Below are 27929 nucleotides of genomic sequence, written 5' to 3'. Positions count from 1 at the left end.
TATCACCCTCACTCTATCTATCTGTCGCCCTCACTCTATCTATTCCCCTCACTCTATCTATCCATTGCCCTTACTCTATCTCTCTATCGCCCTCACTCACTCTCTATCTATCTATCAATCTATCTATCTATCAATCTATCTATCTATCAATCTATCTATCTATCAATCTATCTATCTGCCTCACTCTATCTATCTGCCTCACTCTATCGCCCTCACTCTATCGCCCTCACTCTCTATCTATCTATCTATCTATCAATCTATCAATCTATCAATCTATCAATCTATCAATCTATCAATCTATCAATCTATCAATCTATCAATCTATCTATCTATCTATCTATCAATCTATCAATCTATCTATCTGCCTCACTCTATCTATCTGCCTCACTCTATCTATCTGCCTCACTCTATCTATCTGCCTCACTCTATCTATCTGCCTCACTCTATCTATCTGCCTCACTCTATCTATCTGCCTCACTCTATCTATCTGCCTCACTCTATCTATCTGCCTCACTCTATCTATCTGCCTCACTCTATCTATCTGCCTCACTCTATCTATCTGCCTCACTCTATCTATCTGCCTCACTCTATCTATCTGCCTCACTCTATCTATCTGCCTCACTCTATCGCCCTCACTCTATCGCCCTCACTCTATCGCCCTCACTCTATCGCCCTCACTCTATCGCCCTCACTCTATCGCCCTCACTCTATCGCCCTCACTCTATCGCCCTCACTCTATCGCCCTCACTCTATCGCCCTCACTCTATCGCCCTCACTCTATCGCCCTCACTCTATCGCCCTCACTCTATCGCCCTCTCTCTATCGCCCTCACTCTATCGCCCTCACTCTATCGCCCTCACTCTATCGCCCTCACTCTATCGCCCTCACTCTATCGCCCTCACTCTATCGCCCTCACTCTGTCTATCTATCTATCGCCCTCACTCTGTCTATCTATCTATCGCCGTCACTCTGTCTATCTATCTATCGCCGTCACTCTGTCTATCTATCTATCGCCCTCACTCTGTCTATCTATCTATCACCCTCACTCTGTCTATCTATCTATCGATATAAACAAAGAAGGTTGGAGGGGGCCGAAGGGAGTTTTAAAGACCATGCAAAGACACGTTCCCTTAACTGTAATACAAAACACAAAAGTATCGATGGGTCTAAAGATGAGAGTCTATGTGTGACACATTACACCTGTTCTGTCTATATCATCCTACATTAAACTAAATACAAAGTGAAAGTTACTAAAAGGTACCCCAATCTCGATGTAATTAACAAGGGATACCCATCAGTCGCCACACGGAACCGCCCTTCATCATTTGGGATACCTTGTAGACCAATTGCTTGGAACACTACCGGTAGATATGGAAGGTTAGATGTTATGACCTCCAAACCAGGTAGTAACCAGAATGGTCTCAGTATAGGTAGTACTATTACATAGATACATGTGTGACTGGATTGCAGTGCATGTGAAAAAATAGTGAATAATGGTGAGGATAAAGATAAAATTGGGTGAGGGAGCAAATATGAAATTTTAGTCTGTGTATTGCTCGCTCCACCAATGTTAAAAGAGCAGCAAAAGTAATTTTAACAAATAACTACCTAGATCGATAAAGTGGTCGACATGTTTCGGCAAGGTTGGACCATTGTGTCCATTGCCTTCATCAGGACCTAAATATATAGTGCTACTGAAATTGGATAGTGAAACAAAAAGGGGATTAAAATAGTGACTGTATGTGTAACATACTACAACAAGGAAAAAGATCATCTGATTATATAGGTGTAGTTTAGACCCGTTGTGGTCGTCCTTGTGATGTCACCCAGTCATTGGAGTTCAAGGCCTCTCCTCGCCTGGCAACGGCTCAGGGAACGAGAGAAGCACCGCTCTCTCCGTCGGTACTTCTCTGCCGGGTACCTTTTAGTATCTATCTATCGCACTCACTCTATTTATCTATCTATCTATCGCCCTCTATCTATCGCACCACCACAGCATCACTCAGGGGCACCACAGCTTCACTCAGGGGCACTACAACATCACTATGCGCTACCACAGCATCACTAAACGCCACATCATCACTCGTCGCCTACACAACATCTCTCCGCGCCACCACAGCATCAATCAGTGCAACCATTCAACAACAACTGGTTCAAATATGTTCTCTCAATGTTTCAAGCTGTATTACAAATGTCACAAAAAGACGTTAATATTTCACTTCTGTTCTTGGATTTTCGTCACAATAAAATACACTGAACATAATCTTCACAAAAGGTATTTACAAAAGTTTAAGCTATTGCCATTATAAATTACAATAACTTTTATTTAAGTATTAATTATTTAAAAAAATTAAAAGGCATTGTTATTTGTAATGTCAATACATCTAAGTCACGTAAATACAAAACATGTTGCATTACAAATGCTATAAGTGTCATATTTGCAAAAGTTAAAAGTATTGGCATTGTAAATGACAAAGCTATTAATTTCGCTATTTTCAAAACCAACACATAAATATAAAATGTGTCCTTTACAAGACCAATAGCTCAAACTTTCCTAATGCGAGACCTATTGCATTGCAAATGCTTGTTTATATTGTCTGCCACTTAGTAACACTTCAAGCTCTATGCTTTATCACCACATAGAGCTTATTTGCATACGAGCATAATGCATAAAAATAATGTCAAGCACAGCAAACCGTCATCAACCTTCTATAAAATAAACAATTAGTTGTTAAAATAGTATAAATACATATTTTAAAACAATGACATACTCCCAATGTATCTATGAATAATGATTTCATTATATCTGAGCAAATTACGCTATTGTATGTAAACATTTCCTATTTTATGTAAACAATTTCATTTGTAAGATGAATATCATATCTGTGCAAGATGTAAGAAAAAAGTGCTAGTGCAATTATCTCCACACTTAAAATTGTGATTATTGTCAACTTGTCTAAGAGTGTATTGTTCACATGAGCACATGTTTTCAAACTTCACGTAAAAAAGGAAAAACTAATCGGGGGGGATTTTGTGAGGTTCAGCTGATTAAAATCATAATGATCAGCAGGCGAGTTCCTATAAATTTCATTCATGTACCTGTATAGATTTCCAATTACCAACAACTGCCAATTTTATATTAAATATGTTTATATTTAAAGCCACGTATGTAGATCCTCAGTCGTATTAAGACCATGAGGGCTCTTGCTGTCCAGTTCTAAAATATATTTTGTTTCTAGTCACCTCAGCATTGCCTCCCTGTTTCCTCCTCTTCTTGGGGATGGCACCCTGTCTATTGCGTAAAACTTTAAGTGGTCCAAACTGCTGGAGAGGACCTCCTCAAAGGTTGCGGGCCACCGGATAGGTGATATCTTTATTTGTGATGGCCCGCATGTGCTGGAGTATTCTCTTGTGGACCCGCAATTTTGTGCTTCCTACATATCGCAGTCCACAAGAGCACTCCAGCACATACACAACGAACTCTGGTTTGCAAGTTAAAAATGTATTCATGACAGTGGGCTTATCTTTAAAAGCTGTTAAAAACGACGTTCTACTTTCCCCATGTTTACATGCTTACATGCTACACAGCGGACAAACCCTTTACGATTAACCAGCCAGTTGGTACTTATGGTGACCTCTGGACTGCTACTAACTAAATAGTCTCCTGTACTTTGTGCCTTCCTGTATGTTATCAGGGGAGTAGCTGGCATTTAATCCCCTATAATTGGATCAATCTGCACTAAATGCCAGTCATCCTTGACTATTTTTCTCAGGCTGTCCTTCTGTTTGTTGTATGTAAGTATTAAACGAGGGCTGCTTTCTGTGGCAGAACTTTTCATTTTTTTGGTCTTACTAGCTGATGGCTTGAAGAGTAAATCTTCCTGTGTCTTGGCACTGGTTTGTCTCATAGCGTCATCAACCACCTTCTCTTTATGCCCTCTCGCTAGGAAGCGGATTTTACACTCATCTGTGCTTGATTAAATCAGCCTCATTACTGCATATTCTGCGAATTCTCAGCATCTCCCCATAAGGGATGCTGAGAATTGTGTGCTTTGGGTGAAAACTGCTTGAGTGCAACATAGTATTTCCAGCTGTTGGCTTTTCGATGTAGGCGAATTTCCAGAATTTTATTGGAAATGTATACTTCTACATCTAAAAAGCAAATAGTGCTCTCACTGATGGTATGAGTAAGCTGGATGTTGACATTGTTGTTATTTGAGCATCTTATAAATTACTCAGCACTTTGATTGTCACCCTGCCACATCAGAAACAGATCGTCTATGAACCTAATCCACTTAATTATATTTTTTGACCATATCTCTGCAAATTCTTTCTTCACTACCACTTCCTCCCACCACCCAATGTGGAGGCAGGCGTAGCTGGATGAAAATCTCGCACCCATTGCTACGCCTCTCACTTGATGGTAGACCTGTTGCTGATATAAGAAATAATTATTATACAAGCATAACTTAGTCAGGTCCAATACCATTTTGTTACGGGTGTGGAATTCAATGGATCTCTTTCCCAGAAAGTGTTCCAAAGCTCTTATTCCGTCTTGATGGTGGATAGACATGTATAGGTTGCTGACATCCATGGAGATCAGTAAGAAATCTTGTTGCCACTGAAGTCCATGTATTTGCCTAAAAAAATCAGTCATATCCTGTATATATGATGGCAGAATGTTCACTTGTTCCTGTAAAAATGAGTCGATGTATATTGAAACATTTTCTGTCAAACTTTGAATAGCAGAGATTATTGGTCTGCCGGGTGGGTTGGTGCTGTCCTTATGTATATTAGCCACTGGTGGTTTTAATTTAATCCAAATATACATCTTTATGATTTATGGGGTCTCAGTGCACAAGGGCTGTGCTTTGATGGCTGCCATTAAACATCTACTTTAGCAGTACCACTGAATAGTGCATCAGCAGGGAAAAAGAGCAAGGTACAGGCATAAGGCAGCAGGGACTTTCGTGGTCCCCTGCACCAGAAAGACCAGATCTGGAGGCCGCTCCTTCTCCTTCCGCGTGGCCAGAGCCTGGAACGACCTTCCGCTCCACCTCAGACAGTTAACATCGCTCTCCATCTTCGCAAGAAACCTCAAAACCTGGCTCTTCGACAGACCCCCTCTTGATGGACAGGAACCTGCAACCCCCCACCCCCTTGAGACCCTTATGGGTGAGTAGTCGCACTTAACAAACACCTAATTGATTGACCGCCCACTAGGAAATAAGCAGTTGGGATCTAATGACCTCGCTGACATCCACCCCACTCCACCTCATACCTTTCCCAACCTCCTCCTATTGTAATGGGTTCACAAACATGTATTAGGAAATGCGAGCATAAGAGCCCATTACATTTCTTCTAGCCAAATCTATTTGAAGCTAGAGGAGCTTGACAAAGGTGTCTCTAATCTGATAGCCTATACATTCCCACAGCCTCTGTGCTTCACCAGGGGACACAAAAGGTTTAGCCACAAGATTCTGGGTTACTCATTGGATCCAACCAGTAGCTTCTAGGCAGACATTTGGAGACAACATATGACCCAGGAGCACATTGAGTCTCCATTTTGTGCACAGCAAAAGAAAAAGTGACAATACTGTATTACAACAAGCCATGAGACATCCAGTGCATGGAAATGAAAAAGAGGTCAATAATTATAAGGACAAAAGACGTTTTCTAACCTATCTAGGCACTTATGAGGAAGTAGTGTCTAATACCCATCTGCCCATCACACCCAACATTTTAGAATAACCCCAGCCATGCCTACTGAGGTGGTAAGAATGAGCCCTAAGAATCTCTGAGAAGATAAGATCCCAAAACGAGTAGATTGGTAAACTATTACTCCCTTCTTAAAGCCAAATAGCGCAGAGAACTAGGCCACAGAAAGCAATTATTACCCCAATGATCCTACAACAGCATGACTTGGGGGAGAACAAAATTACATTGTGCAATAAGTAAATAGGTGTAAGATTATGGAGTACTGAAGAGCTTGTTCTTGAAGTTGGACATTAACAAATTACTACTCCGGAAATATTAAAAAAGAAGCAAAAGTACATACAGTAGGTATTATGGGACAACAGTGGTGTTGAATTGCTGCCTAACTCACAGTAGGAAAAAGCCACAACAGATGTATCTAGTAAATCAGAGAAAGACATTCCTCTCCCGCTGCCCACTGGCTTGAAGACAATACTCAATGCACTTCAATTCAAAACTATTCATGACCAATTAGTAAACAATAATTGAAATGCGAGGATTTTTCACATGTTGGTTTCAAAAGTATACCTCTGCAGCACAGTACTGAGAAAATAAGATTTTTAATTGAGCCTAGCCTACGAAGGAGATTTCTAGTTTGGCTTTCTACAACATTGATCTGGAACGGTGAGCTTTCTTAGACAAGATTATGATTCCCAAAGAAGCAGGAAATTGGATAAATCTACCATTACTCTGTCAGCTTTTAAATGTGCATTTCATACTATATAAACATTCATAAAAAATTACCAAACATATGAAATGACTGTGATAATATTTGCTAATATGGGTTTATCAAACATTACACTTCTACCAATGTACTTACACTGGACAGCATATGATGCAAGGACAACAGCAGAATTAATAGGGCAAGATAACCTAAGAGAGGAAAAATATATTAAAAAACAGTACACAATATTTGTTTTCAAAAACATCAATAATAAATGAATTACTTATGTATATATCCACAATTATTAGAAGTAAAGATACAACAATAGGCTCCTAAGGGACTCATAACTTCCATTATTACAATTAATGCTGCCAATTCTACATTTTTACGCAGAAGGAAAACTATGTTTCCCAGGAAGTAATTATTTATAACTACGTAATATAAGGAATTGAATCTGACTTACTGCTGCTAATCAAAACATGCCAGGCCAATGGCTCTGCAGATTGACAAGCACATAGTTACATAAGAGAAATGTTTTTCTTACTGAAGTTTAAATAGATGCAGGTTCATGTATTTGTAATACAATGTAACTGTTTTCAGATGATGTACGCTTGCATTAAATATGTGGCTGCTTATATAATTAAAAGGTGATCTGCTCACCTTGTCTCCTCTAGCATTTAGGGACCCTACTAGCTGACGGGCTATTAACGATATTCTGCGTGGCCAGCCACCTCTAGAGACGTAGGCACTAGATCCTCAACCTAATCGAGCCCTGCATTTTGTCCTTTAGGACATGCACTAGCCTTTCCTTGAAGGTCAGTATGAAGGCTGTCAGGGTGAGGCGGATCATCCAAAGCTCAAAAGGTTGTGGTGGAGATGGTTTTCGTCTGCTCCTCTGAAGGCCAGAAGTCTGTATTCTCCACCGACCCACAACCCTAAAATGATGCAGGTTGGGACTTGTGTGGCATCACATGAAGTCCTGAGCTGTCTCTTGAGAGATCTAGACAAAGTTGGAGAGGCAACCTAGCCGTTGAGATCATTGAAACCTTGGATTCCACTGCAGGGTATGCACATGCCATTTGGTGTGCGGGACGACATGGTTGCACAAGGTAGAAGGTCAAGAAGCCTTAGAACCATCCATCCTCAAGACTCAGAACTGAGCCCAAAATATCCAGATCACATCCTAAATGCTATGGTGGATTAAAGGCATTGAATGCTAGTGTCCAGGATAGACCCTACAAAGGGAATCATCAGCATAGGTCTCAGGTGTGACTTCTGCTCACTGATGGAAAACCCCAAGGAGATCAAAGGCCCAGCCGTTGCCCTGAGGAGGTCTGTGACTCACCGCAACGAGACGGCCTTGAGCAGCCAGTCGTAAAGATATGGGAATAAATGTATCCCAAACCTCCAAATATAAACTGCGACCAGCACCATCCCTTTAGTAAACACCTGAGAGGTGGAGGTAATGCCAGAGGACACTATGACAAACTGGAAGTGCTCCAAACCCAATGTGAACTGTTGCCTGTATGATAGGTATATGAAAATAAGTGTCCTGCAAGTCCCAAAACACCATGTGATCGAGAATCTAGAGCAGCAGCTTGAGGCACGGTCTGACAAAATATAACCAAGTATGGTGGGGGAAATTCACGGCACACCAGGTTCAAATGCAGGTTCAGCTCAGTGTCAGACGACACTGGACCAGCGGTTATTAACTTTTTGACTTCTGTGGACCCTCACTGAATCACTACTTGACGCCAGGGACTCTGACTAAGCAATTTGAACTTTAAAGCAATGCCCACAAATACAGAGCCTAGTATACATCAAACAGATGCACAAATCATTGGATATTTAATTTAATTTGTTTTTAAATGTAAAAATCAAAATTAATGGGAAGGTTGGAGCTTTTCAATATTTTGTTATATTTTGAAATATGAAGTGATGTGTTTAACTCTAGAATATTATTTTGTTTTTTTGGTGCATCTAATGCATGCACTCTTTATGTCAGTGAATACCAGTGCTACAAGTGAAGTTACAAATCTTCCATACTAGATTATTTTTGTGGCACTGTCTCTGCTCCCACAAATGAACCTCAGGATACCAACTTACTTTTTACTCTCCAATTTCAAATAACTTCACATTTACAGAGAATGTTAACATTTTAACTTTTCAATTTTGCTTTTTCATGTGCCTATGCATTATTAAACTGCTCATATTACTTAATTTTATAAGCAGTCGAGGACCCCCTGGTTGGGTGCTGCAGACACTCAAGGGTATGCAGACCCCAGGTTAAGATACGCAGCACTTTAGCCTTCGAGTTGAAATAGGATTTTGAATGGGCCTGACCTTGTGACCCAGACCAGCACCGAGATTTCGAGAAGAACCTCAGTTTCAAGGGCGACCTCTAATGCTCGGCAATATAAAATCTTCACATCCCACTCCTGGATTGCCTTTGGGTGCATGACAGAGCACGTATCACACATCTGAGTCGTGAGCAGAACCCAAGAATCACAGGAACACATTGTGGGGAGTCTATTTTTTATGTTTCGATCTTTTTATTAAGGTTTTGCATTTCAAAGCCCCCGGTGGGGGAAGTACATCAGACAGTTACCAATTATGTCACATATTAAAGGGTTACATAGAATTTACAATTGGAAGTCACTTGCAGCATGCAACTGTTACCCCGTTCAGCATAATTGTACTCAAATGTCCTCAGGTGTAGGAGTCCAGAATTTGAGTGTACCATGGTAGGGACCTTCTGCGTCTTGTCCCTGGAGTCGCGTGCTGGCGGGGGTAGGTGTGAATGTCCACCCCGTGCGTTTGTATATGAACCTTTATTAAAGCGGCCATGGTGAACAAGGGAAGTGTGTGTCGGTGTCCAAAATACCGACCGAAACTAACCGTGAACTGTGGGGAAACTTTTCCTAGATCCGTGTGCGGTGGAAATGCGTGTGGCGGGCTGGTTGGGGCAATGGTCAAGAAGGGTGGAGGGCGCCGGGAATCGAGGCACATTGTGGGGAGTCTATGATCAGCATCTGCTTTCTTCAATCTTAGCATGGTTTCAATCGTGTTGTTTTCAGGAGACACATCTTCCTTGGCCCACTGTGACAAATTTAGGGGTCACTGGAAAACTGATAAAGTTGGGTGCTGAGCACCGGATCCACATCAAAGGGCACAGAAAGGAAGGCACTGCCATCCACACACAGAAGTGGTGCTTATATGCACCTCCCTTCCAGGTCAGTGTGAAGCCACTACAAAGCTACCACCAACTGATGCACAGGGAGGACTGCCCCCAAAAAATCTCTGTATCCCGTCTGCCACCTGGAAATATTCTAAAGGAGAGCAATCTGCAGCTACAAGTAGCCATCAGAAGAGCACAAGGTTTTCCCAGGAGAGAGGTATATGGCTGTCCATTAAAAAGGTGGTGAACATCCATAAAATCCTAATTTTTAGGCCATTCACAAACATTCCTGATAGAACTTCACGTGAAAGTTTGCACCTGCACTTAGAGACACTAAATGCTGAAGGTGGAGAAAAGAACTTGTTCTATTACCTATGTTCGCTGCCCATAATTTCACTGATTGCCCACACTTCGAAAAATCTGCAGGAGTCAGCGGTGACAGTAAAAGTATGCACCAAGCGTAGGTTTTACATCGCTTTCCATGAATGATCATGGAGATTATTATGATTCCATAAAAATGTTTACATCTATATAAATTACTGAAGGACAGTTGCAAACAAATAGTTTACATATTTGTTTTGACTGTTGGCTAATTTGTTTGCCACAGCAAAAATAGAACGTGGAAGTTAATAGTGCCCAGCATTTACCTTCAACCTTGACAAAATATTTAAAGCCAACACAATGATACATCAGAATAGAAAGAAACAACACAACATTTATTTATAACATATTTAGAGGAGCAGATGGACAAAAAGCACATTCAGGCAATGGCCTGAATGAACCCGGTGAGTACAGGGCATTTTAATTCAAGAAGTCTGCTAAAGCAAAGGTAATGAAAACAACATCAGAGGAAATTATTAGCCTGGGCAGCAAGAGAACATTTATGAAAAGATCTCTGAATGACAATCATACTTTATAACCCTTACAGGACACCATCTTCACAGCAAACTATACTTGTATCTCAGAATGGAAGAATTCACTGTCCTTACCTTCCCTCGAGAATATCACTCTTCAGTTGTAAAAAATATAAATGTCTGCAACAGATAATTGTAAAAACATTATTTTGTCAGAAGAACATAATACATAGAGTAAAAGAAAATATTTTAAAGTTTGCTTTTATCAAGTGCTGCAGCAAGCCTGTAGGTTGTTTCAAAGCACTTTGAACAGCGAAGTTACAGATAGCAGATATACGGGTTAACAGCTGTCACAATATAATAGTCATATAGGAAAGTACAAACAGGTTTGTCCCTTCTTGGGTTGTTGGCCCTAAGAAGGCTATTGGGCTCTCCTGTAAAGCCACAGAAATGATTGCCCATCATTCTCGGGCCCGACAGCACTATACATAGAGAAATCTAAAATGTTATAAAACATGCAGATAAGTCCGTGAAAATCCATGATATATAGTACCGACAGCCATCAGAACTCTACGAGTAAGCATAAAGGAATCCAAGAAACAGATGCCATTTTACATTTAACATGGCTTTGCATAAAATGTATCATCAACTGTGCTGGTAACTCTTTTTGCCCTGATCAGATACAACCACACAGGCCGGTCCACAGACCTTGCTAGTTTCTCAGTTCAGATATCTTTGGAGGCTTAACACACCAATCGCTTGTGATAAAGCTTAAATCATGGTTCCGGATTTGGTCTCCTGTGCGCTCCATCAATCAGACTTTTCTGTCAGAGAAAAAACTTGGTACTGCATGTCTTTATTGTGAACCGCTCCTCCAAAACCTCACTGCCTAGCACCACAAAAGAAATGCAAATCTTTACACAATTATAGTGGCAAATGTAATCCTAAATTACAATTGGATAGGAGCAGGCCAAAAGCCTGTCCAAACCAGCGAGTCTAGGTAGTTTCCTGAAGCTAAAGAAATGGCCTTTGAGGTTGAAGGATTAAGAATTCCACTTCTGAAAGGATGAGCCTTGAGAAACTCTGCCAGTGTTTTTTTGTCTTTCTTTTTATTAACAGGAGGTTATCCACCACTTGACATATGCTTATTGTGACACAGATAATAGGTAAAGCACGAATGATAACAGTTGAAATCACATTTCTGACTAATACAGTGTGCTTTGGTTGGTATAGGAAGCTTTTCAAAGCAACAGTTTTTTACATGTATAATTAATAATAGTCAGGTGAACAGGGCAACACATTCAGCACCCAAAGCCCAGACATGTCACCAGGACCTGCATCATAGAATCTGAAGCCCTTGGTCTATGGGCATTACATGGGTTCCCTTTATATGTATTCCATCTACCCAGATCTTCTCCCATTTCTTGGGACAACCCCAACCTTCATACACAGCTCTCTACGTCACCATGCACCAATCCAAGTCCCTCTTTCAATCGTAATGGGATGGAGTTGTTGCCACTCCCTACATCTGTGGAGTATTATGTTTGGCTACCATCATGCCCAGCGTAACCCAGGTTTGGTCTGCCCCTGTTAGATCTGTGGCCTCCCAGATCTTAGGCATATTTTGGCAGATAGCCTTGTGGTTATACCCATGACTTCATTCATGCAGGTTAGGGCGGCACTCCAGTATGTTTGGATGTTTGGGCATTCTCCACAATATATGAAAAAAGTTCCTACTTGACCACCTTTGCTGAGACACGTCGGGTCTATCTGTCTACCCATTTTTACCTGTGTAGTGCAGGAGACGTAGACTCTATGGAGAATTTTAATATCACTAATCAAAAGTGTAGTTGCACAGCAACCTCTCATGAGAAGCCAGGGCTTTGCCCAATATTCGTCCAGCAAATCTTCCAAATCCGTTTCCCAGTTTTTCAGAGCTGGGTGAGTGTCAGGGGAGTTATTTATGAGTTTTCGGTATGTGAGTGAAATTGCTTTGGTGGAAAGCTGTTCCACCAGCATTCAATCCTCCTGAGGGGTTGATTCCTGTAGGGCCTCATCAGGGGGAAGTACTGCCTGAAGGGCATGTTGGATTTGTAGATACCGGAAGGCCTCTATGGGGGATAATTCATGTTTTTTAAAGTCAGCAAATGGAATCACCCCTCCGGTTGTACATATGTCTCCCACCGTAGAGATCCCTCTTTGCCATTGTGTCCAGAAGTTTCCCGTGGCATGGCTCATAGTAATCTTCTTTTCCCACCCCAGGTTTTGTAGGGGTGAGTGCCAAAGGGTGACTGTTAGAGCTGTTGGTCTTTCTAGAGATAGATGGCGTGGTATCGGTGTAAAGAGCTCGACAGTATCCTACCGCTTGGAGAACCAGGTGGTCCATTTGGTAGGCAGGTTCCTCTCTGACAGTCGCTAGTTGGGCTGCTGTATAATATAATTGAAGATCTGGTAGAGCTATCCCTCCGTCATACCACCCCCGGGTCAATTTGACCAATTTTCCTCCATCCCACAGCAGAGCCCTAATTTCACTATGTATTGCTTTAAAATGTGTGTCAGGCACCGGGAAGGGAGAGTTCTGCAACACAGAGAAAACGGGGACATGCCATCATCTTGAATAGTGCTGCTCTTCCCAATAAAGAGAGTGGGAGAGATCTCCAATGTTGCACATCACTTTTGAGGCGAGTCAAAAGACCCACCAAATGTTTAGCTATAAAGATCTCGGAATGAGTAGTAGTGTGGATGCCGAAGTATCAAAAACTCTTTGCAACAACACTGGCTTCACGTCCTGATGGGAGGCGGGGCAACGGGCCATGGAGGATAAATATCTCTGACTTGGACCAGTTAAGTAGGTATACGAAGTACTCCCCAAAGATTGACAGGATGCTCATTAGTCTTGGGATGGAAGACCTGGGGGAGGCAATATAGAGGAGAATGTCATCGGCATACAGCAATATTATGTCCTCCCAGTCCTCCGTTCAGAGCAAGCCTCGGATCAGGGGCTCTCCTCTGACCCATGCTGCCAGAGGTTCGAGGATCAATGCAAAAATTAGGGGAGAGAGAGGGCAGCCCTGTCGTGTTCCTCGACCGAGGGGAGCTCTGCCAGTGTTTGCATCTTGCCAGGTGAACAGTGAAACAGTTCAGGGCAGATGACGCTAGGCTTCCAATTAGATGACCAATGTATAATATTGATTGACAAGCATGTGAAATAAGATTTGAATTAATCTAAACAACATATTTGCGATACAAAGAATCCATTTTATTTTTAAATGAATGACTTTGCAAGATATTGTGACAAAGTTTAAAATCACTAGCTAGTAAGATTATTTTCATTTACATGCCAAAACAAATGTTTTAGTTTTTTTTACACACCTTTAATTACATATTTTTATTTAAAAAATCACAATCAGCTGTGAATTTGGAAAAGCCCAAAGTGAATTTTTTTTTTAATACGAAAAATGATATTTTCCTTCTACCAGCCCTTCTCTTGAAGCTAGTACAAAGACACAATCCTATCTTAACTCATTCAATGTAAAGTGGATTCATTTTCTGAAAATAGATAGAGAGAAGACCTACCCCTAAGCAAACATCTGTTCGCAAATTGTTTCAGGTTTAGCAACAACCTTTACCTCAACCAACCTAGAATACCAACCCACAATTACAATGAAAGCTTAAACCAAGCCAATGTCTGAGAGCAAGATGTCGCCTGAGTGAGTCGCCGCTACTGCTCCCCCTCCCATCCTACCCCCAATTATCCTACCAAGTCGCTCCCTGCTGAGTACGCACGGCGGATTAGAGACTGGAAACCGTCGCTATGAGAGTGGAAGAGAAGCCCGCACCCAAGCTCGAATTGCATTGGGATCTGGAAGACGCAGTGTAAGGCTTGCATTCTTCGCAGCCGTTCAGGCTGCTTGAGGCTTCAGTCAGCTAATCAGCACCCTTCTCCCTTTATCCGTGTTTCGTTCACGGTATATGCCGGGCCACAGTGTTAAATGTCCCGCTTCATCGAAGGTGGTCGCTCACCCTGCCTTCTCTTCAACTCCATTTGACCCTCGTATTGAGGCTAAGGATCTCAGGGGAGGAGGGAGACGGAAAGAAGCAGAAAGCTCCATGAAGGAAAAAGCTGAGCCTGGTGTTCAGACTGCTAAAAAGGACATAATCTGGAAAGGGGCACATAAGCGGAGCCAGCGGATCTACAAAACCACTGATTTCGTATCTGTTTAGCTCCCCGGACGCTAAAGCTGACTCTGGAGCTGTAAGTTTATTTATTTTTATTTATTTTGCAAAGTTTTATATAGTGCTGGCTAGACTCGGAGGTATCAGAGCGCTTTATAGGAGGATAAGCGAGTTACATAATTAAATCGGTTACTGTAGCATAGTATAACATAGGAAAGAAAGAGCAGGTTTACACAGTTACACGAGTTCCTAGAGCAATAGCACTGCATAGAACTGGTCAAATGGGTTATAGAAGGTAGAGGGGGAAAAGTAAGATGGGTTGGAGTGAGGAATTAGATCAGACACAGGTCAAATGGGGAAAGAAGGAAGGGGGAGGTATCAGAGGGTTTTACATGAGGATTAGAATTGGAAATGAACAGTGATTACATATTTACATCAATTACAAGAGTAAAGCATGGCATGGAAATACATACGTTACCAGAGTAATAAATAGTATAGTAGACAAGTCATCTGGTGCGTAGGGAGTAGTGGGAATAGAAAAAGGGTAGGAAAGAAGATTAGGTCTGGCCGATCTGCCATGGAGGGCAGTACTTCAGGGGAACACCAAAGAGCCAGAGTAGGAGAGTCACCAAACCGGCAAGGGTCCAAAAGATCCGCAACAACCAGGGCGGGACTCCCTTACTGAGTTGGGTCACAATTAAAAAAGGAACAGGACCGAAGGAGGGGGCGAAAAGGTGGCTCACAGTGACCATACCAGAAAAGAGGAATCGAGGAGACTCCAAGAGGGGATCGATTAAGGCGATGGTCAGACTGGAGAGTACAAGGACCTGGCCAGCGGCAGGAGTTGGTAAGGGAATCTGTCGAGTCTGCAAGATGGAGGATCCAGGACATGGATCCCAATACATTTGAAAACAAAATGGTGGGAAAGCGGGAAAACAGAAATCTGGTCGAAGAGTCAACAATGAAACCTACGCCTGGAGCAGGGCTGAATGAGGGAAGGCAGCCAATGCTGCTCCTATGACTGACAAGGGCACCTGGAGCTCAGTCTGTCAGAACAAGCTAGATGTAATACGGTTGGGGGCCCGCCTGAAGAGGCCAGGGGGGCTGTAACAGCTAAGGAGTCAGACCAAATCCATATTGTGCACCAGTTAGGTCAGACCACACCGGAGAGTGTCGCAAGTGAAGAAAAGGAACTGCAAGTTCAGCCCACCAATATGGGCAGGTTAGAGGCCAAAGAAGAAACTATCAACTCGTCTGCAGGGAAATCTCTGGCACTCTAGTCAACGTCCTGAAACAGACTCAAAACTCTGCAAAACTCAGCACGGTGGCCAAGACCGCGGATTGAGGGGGAGAAATTTTACTCCTTGACAGATGAATCAGATCAGACAAACCAGCATAATACCTCATCCTCCTCTACTGACAATCTTCTATCTGGCTCATCACTAATAGCACTCAGGATAAAGCAACGATGGTTACACAAAAGAGGATCTCTAAAAGAAGAAAAAAGCTTCCGAGAGCATCGGGCGAGTGTACAGAAGGCACCTCTCTGGAGAATTTGATATGGGACTATTCATCTATGCAGCTGGTAGGTGCGGAGGAGGGTACAGGTACAGGACCAGAATCGCCTACGGTTGCAGCTACACTAGCTGCAATTCTCCTGTTAGTCAAGCAATTACAGGAGGAAACTCAGAGCAAAGATCTCTGTGCCAGATTAGAGTCTCAGAAACTGTGTAGATCTATCATGAAACTGAACAAAAAGTGTTCTGATACTGCTGGGAGGACTGTCCAAGTGGAAGAAAGAACAGAGGGTTTAGAAACAGAGGTTAATCTATGGAAAAAAAACAGAAAGTACAGCAGGATACTCATTGCGGATATGCTCTGGACACTGGCGGATCAGTAAAATAGACAACACAGAAACAATTTACGATCCCTGGGAATTTCAGAGGGAGCAAAAGGAGGAGACATAAGAACTTTTATGGTTTCTCTGCTGAAAGGTGCATTTGCAGAAAAACCCAATTGGAATACTGAAGTTCAACGTGACCACCGTTTCCACCTAATGGCCAAGAAATACTCAGCGGAGAATTCGGAGAAACCTTGTGTCATTCTAGTATATTTTGAAAATTTTTTGGCTAGTCAGCTTATCTATGACTTGGCCCGCTCCAACTCTAAAAGGAAATTTGAGGGAATTCATTTTTTCACGAGACCAGACTATGTACAAGCCACTGTGGAATGGCGCTGGCGGATGCGTCAGCTTATCACTCCTTTTCAAGGATTTGGCCCCAAAGTATATCTGCATAATCAGGCACGTTTGAAAGTTAGGCTGAATGGGCGTGTCTGAAGTTTTACCTCAAATATAATAAATCAGGAATAATAAAAGGAGTTGGGTGGAGGGTCTGCTGTGCCAGGTAGCAAATGAAAGAGAAGGGTGTGCATCTTTAAAAGAAAAAAACAGAAAGGAACAAATTGAAATTGGAAAAAAGAGGGGATATGTGCACTCGAGAGCAAGAATATGGATCAGGAAATACAAGGAGTCCATAATAAATAGGCTGGAAATAGTGAACAGGTTGTAGATGAGAACGGTTCAGCTGGTCCCCGGTTTTGCTTATAAACATGTGGTCGGCGGGGTGGGCTGGAGGGGAGCCGGTGGTGGGTCCACTCCTCAGGAGGCATCACACAGACCTGGGGTCCGTATGCTCACATAGTGGCGGGGGAGGAGGATGGGGGGTTGGAAGGGTGTTCAGGGTGGTGAAGGAGGGGAAACTACACATTTAAACAGCCCAAAACAGCTGTGTTTATGGATAGGAGTTTTAGAGGTTGCCAGGTTGTAGCTATTCGTTCGAATCTAATGGTTGTCTGGAGAGTACTTTGTAGAAATATTATCAAGCATGAGTAAACTACGGATAGCAACGATCAATATACATGGGCTATATGACAGAAGGAAAAGAGACAGAATTGCATTAGAACTGCAAACCCTAAAAGCAGATATTATCTGCCTTCAAGAGGCACATATTGAGGGATCACAAATACAGTTATTACGCATACTTGGTTTTAAAGTAATTGGGGGGGGGCACAACACAGGGGGACCCGCACTAGTGGAGTCACAAATCTAGCTCCAGCTCATATGATAATTTTAAGCAAGAGCGCTGTGATAAATATGGGCGATGGATTACTGCTGAATTTCAGTCAGTTCTACAAAAGGTTACACTATGTTCTGTGTATGGTCATATTTTTGATGTGACCAGGCTTTTTGATTGGTTAGCAAATGAATTGATTATTTGGCCCTCTCCTATAATTTTATTGGGGAACTTGAATATTAACTTTCTGCCGAACTGGTCCCTAGAGGACCATTATATTTATTCTGGTCGGAAACCCAAAGTTTTCCAATCATTAAAGGGGCTTTGTAAAGAACTTGGTGTGTTGGATGGCTAGACGGTTAAGAAACTGATGGGAGTATGGCTTCACATATTTTTCCACGCCGCATCATGTGTGCCTAGACATTTTTATGGTTCCGTTCGTACTCATACACCTCTGTAGTATTGACATTCATCCGAAGGTTATGTCAGATCACAACTCCTTAGTTTTGGAAATTAAGGATGGAGGCTTTAGAAGAAAACAGGCTCACTGGAGCTTTGAACGTAGTCTTTAATATTAATCATGTATACTACGCACATATGAATAAATGAAACCCAATCTTTTTAAAAGAAAAAATTGTGAGCGCTCCATTAGAGGTTGTTTGGAACCCTCTCAACGCCGGGATCAGGGGGGAAGACCCTGCAATTCACTCTAAATAGAACTAAGAAAGAAAGACAGATACTAGATGCGTTATATGTAGGATTAGCGGCAGAAGAAAGGAAGCTTGGTATTGCAACTCAGTTAGTGAAAAGATAACCGAAAGTCAAATGGGGGTGTCAATCGCTAAAGCTACAATTGTTGAAATCTCTGCAAAGAAAGTGGACGATAAGTACACGATAAAGAGGGAAAAGGCGTAAGAGTGCAGCAAGCAGATTGGACATCAATTGGTTAGCAGAACAAGGGTTGAAACTGCACGCAGCAAGATTCGTGGAATAAGAGATCCAAAGAGAGGGTTGGTTTCAGACCATGATAGTATTAGAGTGGCTTTCCAAGATTTCTATAAGGACCTGTATAACGTGAGTACCATGGTCGAAGAAGAGTGTATTGCGCAATACTTGAGCTCAATTTCCCTGGATACATTTTGCCAGGAAGAACAAGAACTATTGGAAGAGACTCCAGAGTGGGAGGAAATTGTGCTCGCAATGGAGAGGCTTCCTGAGGGGAAGTGGAGGGTACAGACATATATCCACAGAGTTTTATTCAACATTTGCGTCTGTACTTAAAGAACATTAATTAATCTATTGGGCTAATTTATAAAGGATCCAATCCACCTAAATCCTGGTCATGTATTAAAATTGTAGTATTCCCTACAAAATTTACCGGCCAAAGAGCTCGGATCATATTGACCAATAAAGGGAGATTCTAAGCCACTCGCCTCTCGCCTATAATTAATAAGATTGTATAACTATTATAACACGGGTTTATCCAGGGGAGAAGCACAACCGATCATATTCGTAGAGCAATCACTCTGATGGTGCCTGTGTGTCAGGGGACCCTATGGCTATTATACTGCTGGATGCAGAAAAAGCCTTTGGCAGGGTCTCCTGACAATATCTGTGGGCCTCCATGCAAAGTATTGACATCGGTCCTGAATATCTCCAGGCCATCAAGGCTCTATATAATATTCTGGAAGCCAGGGTTTATGTACTAGGGGACCTGTCGGAGCCATTTAAAATCAAGAAGGGGACCAGACAGGGATGCCTCTGTTCACCTTTGCTGTTTGCAATTTATATTCACCCCTTAATTTGAACGCTGGAGAATAACATTATAATACGTCCTATGCGGTTTTAAGAGCAAGACACCTAGACCCTGTTATACGCCGATGACATCACCATGGTAACACTAGATCCGGCAAGGGTCTTGGTAGTGATAAAACAAGAGGCCCTCCTTTTTGGGAGTATCTCAGGATATCTATTAAATAATAATAAGACGCATGTTGCAATTAACGATAATATTATCCTACAGAATAACAGTGTGGTAAAAAGTACAATATATCTCAGCAGTATATCATCTGAACTAGAGGAGATAGTACAGGAGAATCTTGACCCTCTGATAAGTACAACCAAAAAAAGACATGAGTAGATTGAACAACCTACACCCTTTTCTTAGTCTGTAGGTGTAATTTCATAAAAATTGTCCTTTTCCTACGATTCTTCATTTTTTCCCGGCAATACCTCTGGAATTTGATAGTTGTTGGTTTAAAAGACTGGAGGAGGTAATCTCTTGATTGATCTGGCCTTATACAAGACAAAGACGTGCCCCCAAGTTTTTTTTAACTCTGCCCAGAGTAAGAGGTGGTTCGTCCCTTCCGAATGTAAATTTTTAATACTGGGTGACCACACTGCTGAACAATTTAGTTTTATTACAAGACAAGGCAGGGGTGGAGTCTGCAGAGCCTTTTTTTTTACTCCAGCAGAACTGTTCATCGGCGAGGATGCATGGGGATGCCTGTGGCGGCAACTTGAATACATCTATTACAAAAGAGTATGTTTCAAGACTCTTGAGAATGTTTCCAAGGTCTGCTCCAATGTATGTAAAATGCTGGGGATTGGCAGATTTAGTTATTACACTCCTACTGGGAAGAATATGGCCCTACCAGATATTTTTAAAGACTTTTGTGTCACGATGTGCTATGGGGCTGAAAAGGTAAGGGCATTTTTTTTCCGTCAACGAGGTTGTCTCATTTGTAGTACTCAGAAATGCCTATAATTTAGAACATAGAGATTTTTTTTAATATCTCCAGGTGCGTGGTTTCCTCATCCGAAAAGGGGAGCACACTGCAGGTTTCCATAGAATTAAGCTAATTGACAGCCTTATGAGTAACGGAAACTGCTCTATTGGGCTGGTGTATTGTTTTTTGATGGCGGAATCAAGAGATGACTTGGATAAACATTCACAGAGTTGGCAGGATAAACTGAATGTCCCGGTATCATCTTTCCAGAGATCCTTTGTATCAGCTAGAACTAGTTTCTTGTCATCAAAACTGCAGGTGCAATATAACAAAACATGTTTTAACCTGTACTATACACCCACTAAGATCCTAAAATAAGGGGGGTAAAGGGTCTCAATGCACTAGATCTCAGTTGTACGGTGCAGACAGTGTGCACATATTTGCAACCTGCAGCGCTTTGGAGGATGTGAAAAAAAAAGATTGTCAGATTCTGTAAAAATCAACTACAGTTAAAGATCCAACTAACCACAGCACTGATCCTGCTTGGTATTCAGGAGGGAGAAAGAGAAACAAGCATTTACAATGCAACGGTTTCGCCTTTGGAAAAGTTTGAGCTATTGGCATTGTAAATGACAACATTTGTATTTATGTGTTGGTTTTGAAAACAGATAAATAAATGGCATTGTCCTTTACATTGCCAATAGCTCTAACTTTTCCAAAGGCGAAACCGTTGCATTGTAAATGCTTGTTCTTCCTTCCTTGCTTCTCCCCTCTCTCCCGTACTTCTTAATTTATTTCCCTCTTTCTTGTCTTCATTCTTTCTTGCCTTCTTTGTCAAAGGCAGGGGTCTGGCAGCCAATGCCAGACAAACTGGCTTTTTAGTTCATTGTTAGCCAAGACCTTTTGATTGTAGTATAAATATGTTTACAACATATTTACTTATAGGGGTTTTCAGACCGACTTCATCCATTAATCTGCGTCATTTACGTTTTTCTTCCACCCACTCCAGCATGCATTAATGAGTGATAAATCAGCCCAATTCTGCCATTGGCTGACTTTACTATGACTATTTCATGCTTCCCTTTCACAAGGAGCACATCCATCCTGAAAGTAGTTGCCTTGAGTGTCAGGCAGTTCTATGGTATTGTCTACTTTTTTTGAGACGAAAAATCATTTTTGCCTTTCCCACTTTTTTTTTGATTTCTTGAACAATAAAGTTGAACAAAAACCATGGCGAAACAAAAGAATTGCCATAAGGTTAGCGACCGACACAGACCTATTGACTTTGTCAATGCTTGTTTTAACTTCTAATTAATTGTTCCAAATGGTGGTCACACATCTTGGATCAGTAAAATAAAAAAATACAAAGTGTGCAAAAGGGCATTATCGAGAAAGCAGTTACCAGGTAAACTGCAGCTGCTAGGCCCAAAGATAAAATAAAATGAGAAAAAAATATGGCGTGGTAGGAGAACAACAGAAAAGCGGTTGGAGAAGGAACCAAATGAACAACCACTAGCAGTAAGGAGCAGAGTGCAGAAAGAAATGAGGGATGAAAGGAGGAGCTGAGTGGACACAGGAAGAGAGTAGGGCGACAGAAGAATGAGTGGAGAATCTAGAAAAGGAATGCATGCAACAAGAAAAAGTCGTTCTGAATGTAAGCAGTGGAGAATACAAATCATCCAGTCAAATGGTAAAGAAGGTATGCGTCACGGGAGGGAAAAACATAAAAGGAAGGAAACCATTGAAAGCAAAGTAAACAGAAGAGACTGACAAGAAAGTCAACCAATAATAAACTGACATAAACTAAAGCCCACTCAATTTGTATTAGTCTCATAAGTCTTGACAAAAAATCAGCTAAAGCGGTCTGTAAACAATACCTAAAAAGTGGATTTGATGAGGTTGAATTTAGGAGGGGCAACACTTGGACTACGATCTAATTTGTCCACGGGTGCGATCGCTTAGTTTTATCTACCTGTATTAATATTTTGAAGGGTTGTTATAGAAACAAATGTTGTCACTAAAAAATGAGACTCCGGCTCAGACCTTGTCAATAAGAATTACTTGGTCTGAGCCAGGGTCTCATTTTTTAGTGACTACATTTCAGTTTCCAAAACAACCCTTCAAAATATTCATACAGTAACTGTAGTGCAATGGGCTCTAGTGGAAGTTCACGGCCGGTCAGCATTTTTAAGGCAGAACACCCGCCCCCTCTCCACAGTTTTGACAGTTTCAGAAAGGCTGTAATTCGCGCTCTGCGTTTAATTGCGAAGAAATTGTAAGTGCACAAACAGGTAAATGCGTATCACCTTCTGTATTTACTTTACGAATGTGTCGGAATATGCAAAAAATAAAAACCTATGCTGGGCATTACTATACTGAAGGCGCGGTAAGATCATTGTAAGTGCACAAACAGGTAAATGCGTATCACCTTCTGTATTTACTTTACGAATGTGTCGGAATATGCAAAAAATAAAAACCTATGCTGGGCATTACTATACTGAAGGCGCGGTAAGATCATTTAGAGTCAGTCTTGACAGAAAGGAAGGATGTCGCAGTCCAGCAGCCTGCAGGAGTAAAACACCAGCGGCTTATCTGCCTTTAGACCCTATACGTATCTCCGCATCAAAAGAAAGAGACCAGCAGTTACTCCTGCGACTCTTTGGCCAGGCTGGTTAACTCGGCTCCCTCGCCCTAGCACTCTGCTCGCTCCAGTGCCGGTGAAGTAAAAGCTTAACATGGGTAGATCCTGTACGTTACAGAGCAGTCGGGGTAGATACAGGGTGTACAGTGGATTAGCTAGACTGCACCCGACCGATGCAAGATCAATTAATCTCACTACGTACCTTGTTGTCGAGGCTCAGCTCACCCCTGGGCCGGCGCTGCACACTCAGCAGGATTTCGTTGCCATCATCCAACAAGCACCTACGAGGACACAGGGGGCGAGAGAGGACACGGACGGCGGGAGGGGGCGGGAGAGGACACGGACGGCGGGAGGGGGCGGGAGAGGACACGAACGGCGGGAGGGGGGCGGGAGAGGACACGGACGGCGGGAGGGGGCGGGAGAGGACACGGACGGCGGGAGGGGGCGGGAGAGGACACGGACGGCGGGAAACGTGCACAGGACAGCGAGGGGGGGGGCGGAAAGGCACACGGAGGGGGCGGGAATGGACAGACTTTCAGTGAAAGGGGAGGGAACGGGAAACAAGTCAGGTCCCGGGCCGGCCAGCCAATCACAGCGCGGCCCGGGAATGACGTCACGGGGGTGTCCCGGGCCGGCAGCCAATCGCAGCGCGGCCCGGGACAAAGGGGCGGGGGTTAAAAAAAGCACCAGAAACGCCCCCAAATCGCGTTTTCGAGAGAAAGCGCGATTTACAGCCTCTGTCTCCCAATGGCTAGCCTCCATTTATGGAGCTAGCCAATGAGAGGCAGAGGCGGTGCCGACATCCCTACTGTAGACAATAGTTTTCGATCTGGGAGTGGCACTGCGTGCCCCTCGCCAGGTCGAAACCTAAAAAGGGGAAGGTAATTTCTGTTCATAGGTATCTGAAGATTATGTATTGCCTCGGCTTGATTGGATCCGAATCCCACAGCTTTTCCAACAATGGTTGGCCAGGGTGCTAGCGAGTTAAAAATCTTGAGAAAGCCATATACGCAAGAAGAGGGGGACTAGCAAGAGAGAAGGGGCTGAGGAGATGGGCTCCTCTGAAAGACTGGCTTAAAAAGGGTCAGTTTTAAGTTGGTTAGGTGTATGCTGCTTAATCTACTTGGAAGTTACAAATAATGGGTATAACCCAGAAATGCCACTGGGACCTGGGTAATTGTCGATACAAAGAAGAGACAGTCCCAGTGGGACATCTTTATATAGAACAAATATTTATACAAACATGAATTATTTACACTTTAGGATGCACGGTGCCCCTTCCCTTATCAGTCCTGAGGAAGACCCCTGTGTAAGGATCAAGGCTAACCCACGAATATTTGGGGTTGAAAAGTACACATGTCTGTTAACTATGCCAATGTGGGCGAGAGCGGTTTTTCACTGCGCCAAATGAACAACATAATGGCTTTGTACTAATTGACGGCGAATTGCTAGGTTGGACAGGCCTTCTCTGTAAATATTAATGTGCATGTATATAATGTTACTACCTTTCCTTTCTCATTGAACCCTCACTTTGTGCACCATTTTTCTTTCCACGTTTTCTTTTCGGGGCACTATTTTGTGTAAATATTGTTCCAGGTGTATGCTGGATTTTAAACATTCTCATGGGTGTTCAACATGAATAAATAACATTGAGCAGAATCCTATAGTGTAAATAATTCATGTTTGTATAAATATGTGTTCTATATAAAGGTGTCCCTCTGGGACCGTCTCTTCTTTGTAACCTACTTGGAAGGCATGAATAGTAAACAAGGAAACAAAATTATGACCCAGTGTCACAATGTATTTTATTATTTATGTATCTGAATCTTGATTACAGGTGGCAATCAGGCCGTGCAATTTATAGTGGGGGTGGATTGAGGGTGGGTTGTATATTTATTTTAAAATGCATAGTACAATTTTTTTTTAAAGAAGGCTTAAAGTTAAACCAAGCCAAGATTAAATGAAAAGGAAGTGAGACATCAACGGCTAATTTACTCCAGGGACTACCTGCACAACCATTAGATACAAAGGAGAAGAACTGCTTTAAATGATTGTTGCTACAGTAATAACGCAAACACCTTTTTAAGTTCTGATCTACTTTCCAATTCATTTTAGGCCACAAATAATAAACACAAACATTACTCTTGGAAACGGTGCTCCCCCACCCCCAAATTTTTATTATAAGCTAGATCCACTGCTGTTCAACTCCTTTCAGTGTTATGCCATGAAGACAACTCAAAACAAAGCTATGTGCGAAGGTTCAGAACATTTTCAAATATATGCACAATTATTTTCTTCCGTTTGAGCTTGCATCAAAGGAGCCAACAAAACTAGGTTTCATGGGTGCTATTGCACTATCCTTCTGCATATCACAAAATGTCTGATATGTCCCACCTAACACCAAACAAACATTACACAATACATATTTTTGAATGCAAATAGATCTATCTTTCCTGTGTTTGCCGATAATCAACTTGTCTTTACTCTCTGGACCTACACCTATTTACTGCTTCCTGGTTTTAACACCAACCGGAAATCCCTTTGATGCCATCCCAGTGCTTCAACGCCCTCACATTTAACACATACTGTGCTTTCCCATCACACCCAAACCTTCCCATCACAAGCCAATCTTCACATCACTGGGATAAACAAATAAAACACTCTGATAAAATGGTGATTCTTGACCCAGAACCCACCAATATGCACTAGCAGATCAAATGTAACACTATTAATTGTTCATAAATGTATTTTAGAACAATAAGTTGTTTCTCTCAGCTCTGTAATTATCTATTTTTCACAATATCAATAACATTCAATTAACTTTTTAAAAGACAACTGTTTCATCTGCACTATCTTACTGCAATAGCTCATTACTAACTGATCTCTTATGAATAGTTTAGTAAAATTCTCAAATGCGCAAGACAAACCTCACAAACATCAAGAAGTAACATACCAACAAATGATTTGTTTACCACTTGCTCATGAGTTACGCATGTTTGCTCATGCACCATTATGCTAGGTTGTGTGTCAAATGTTTCTGATACCTCTTCATAGCCTCCTGGTGTTTATCAAGATCTTTAGCTCAAGGACAACATCAACAACCGGTAAATGTTCAAGACTTGACTGGCACTCGAGACCAAAATGATGCATTACTAAAAATGTATTTTTCCCTATGCAGAAACCAAGAGACACTATCACTTGAGACTGATAGGAACAACTGATATACAGCATTTCTGACAGAATTCAATGGTACCTTGACATGGAGAGAACCATCAAAACAGGTGTAGTTGTTCACTGATGCAGCGGCCAATGCTAGGCACAGCATGGTGAGAGATGAGGTGGCCTGAAACTGGAAGGTGAGGGGCCTGACAAAAAAAATCACATTGCTAAAACTTTTCCCAATAGCGGTAGAATTCTACCCATGGCAGGAGAAGCAGTTTAATAGAAAGATCACTCTTTGGCAGACAACCATGTGGGGGTCCAGCTCATAAACAATGGGATGGCAGAATGCCTATGGGTGCTCTTGTTACTCCAACAGATGGAGCACCATCTGTGGACATTGGGGCACGACAAGCATCAGGGTCCATCAACTCAACTGCAGATGCACTCTCTGACTTTCAGCTGGAAAGGTTCAGAGAGCAAACTCGGCATGCACGCTACCAGATGAGGCCCTTTCCATCAAAGTTAGGGGAAAAGGTAGAACATACCTGAGCGCTCTGATTGACAATGCACTGGCCCAAAAGACACCTGCTAAATATGGCAATATTTCGGCATACAAAGTGGATCAGTTGGGAGATAGCAAACAGAAAAGATAGCAGTGGAAAGATTTAAACACTTCTCACGCACTTATCTACATTAGAGCCTGGGAGGACATGCACACACAACCACTACAGCGGGGCAATGATAACAGACTGGAGGCATTTGCAGGCCCCTGCCCCCTAAAAGCAGAAGACTGCTTACTGACCTTGAGAGACTGGTAAGGACACTGGGGTACTGGAGGTGCAGTGCACCTTCAAGTTTAGAAGGTCTTGTTTAAAGCACCCTTCGCGATGGCATTCTTTGGGCCATTAGGGTGAGAGAAAAGGTAGTGCCATTCAACACAGGCATACTTAGGGAAACATAATGTGGAACTTGGCAATAGGCATATGATGGCAAAGCCTAAAATGCAAGTCTGCCCAGTGTGCCTACGATTATGGTAAAGCTCACTGGCGGGTCCCAACATCTTTAAACAGAGGGATGGATGCATCCTGAGAACGTTCCAGTTCATAACAGTAATGTGCAAGGTGCTGGGTGGGGCTACTAGAAAGCCACTTCGCGATATATATGTTCAAGATCGGAGCAGCAACAACAACAGTAATACATTGGCTGCAGAGGGAAGACAATGAATTTGTGCGGATATATCCTTGATTATGAACAGGCAAATCAATCGAGCAGAATACAGGGTTGATAGGGCACTTCTACAAATCGCAAGCCTAGGATTGGGTGGACAAAAAGCAGAAGAACAAAGGTGTCTGGCTATCAAACATCCACATACAACGGTTCGGCAGACCTGGGATAAGATGGGAACAGCGGATCAAACATTCTCCAGTGCTGGCCTTAAGTGCTAATGATCCGCCTTGGTGTGGAGGCTGAGTGGGATGAAGGGAGCATCCTCATGACACTTGTATGGGGTAGCCATTGGCAGTTCCCAGGAAAAACCTAAAGGCCGGAGTCAGGATGGTGGGGTCCGCCAGCATCATTGGTGTGAGCTGTTACCTAGATGCTAATGGAGTTGAGCCAAGGAGAATGGTGGTTGAGAAATCAAGGAGGAAATTCAAAATTGCAATCAATAAGTTCTGTAACTTTATGAGATGGGCATT

General features: G+C 42.4%; 1 protein-coding gene across 5 annotated transcripts in view; it reads right to left on the bottom strand.

The window, feature by feature from the left end:
* PTPN3 (protein tyrosine phosphatase non-receptor type 3) overlaps positions 1 to 27929 on the bottom strand; it is a 1880479-nt gene that overhangs the window by 1304376 nt on the left and 548174 nt on the right. For all 5 annotated transcript variants that reach the window (XM_078687727.1, XM_078687724.1, XM_078687726.1 and 2 more), the window contains 2 exons: positions 10586 to 10630; positions 6575 to 6627 (listed from right to left, as the gene is read on the bottom strand). In XM_078687727.1, coding sequence (XP_078543853.1) covers positions 6575 to 6627; positions 10586 to 10630 — 98 coding nt within the window. The remainder of the gene's footprint in view (positions 1 to 6574; positions 6628 to 10585; positions 10631 to 27929) is intronic.

This window comes from Lissotriton helveticus, chromosome 4_1, assembly GCF_964261635.1.
Source record: "Lissotriton helveticus chromosome 4_1, aLisHel1.1, whole genome shotgun sequence".
NCBI classification, from domain to species: Eukaryota; Metazoa; Chordata; class Amphibia; order Caudata; family Salamandridae; genus Lissotriton; species Lissotriton helveticus.
Note: the sequence above shows the minus strand (reverse complement) of the source record. Positions and strands in the feature narration are given on the sequence as shown.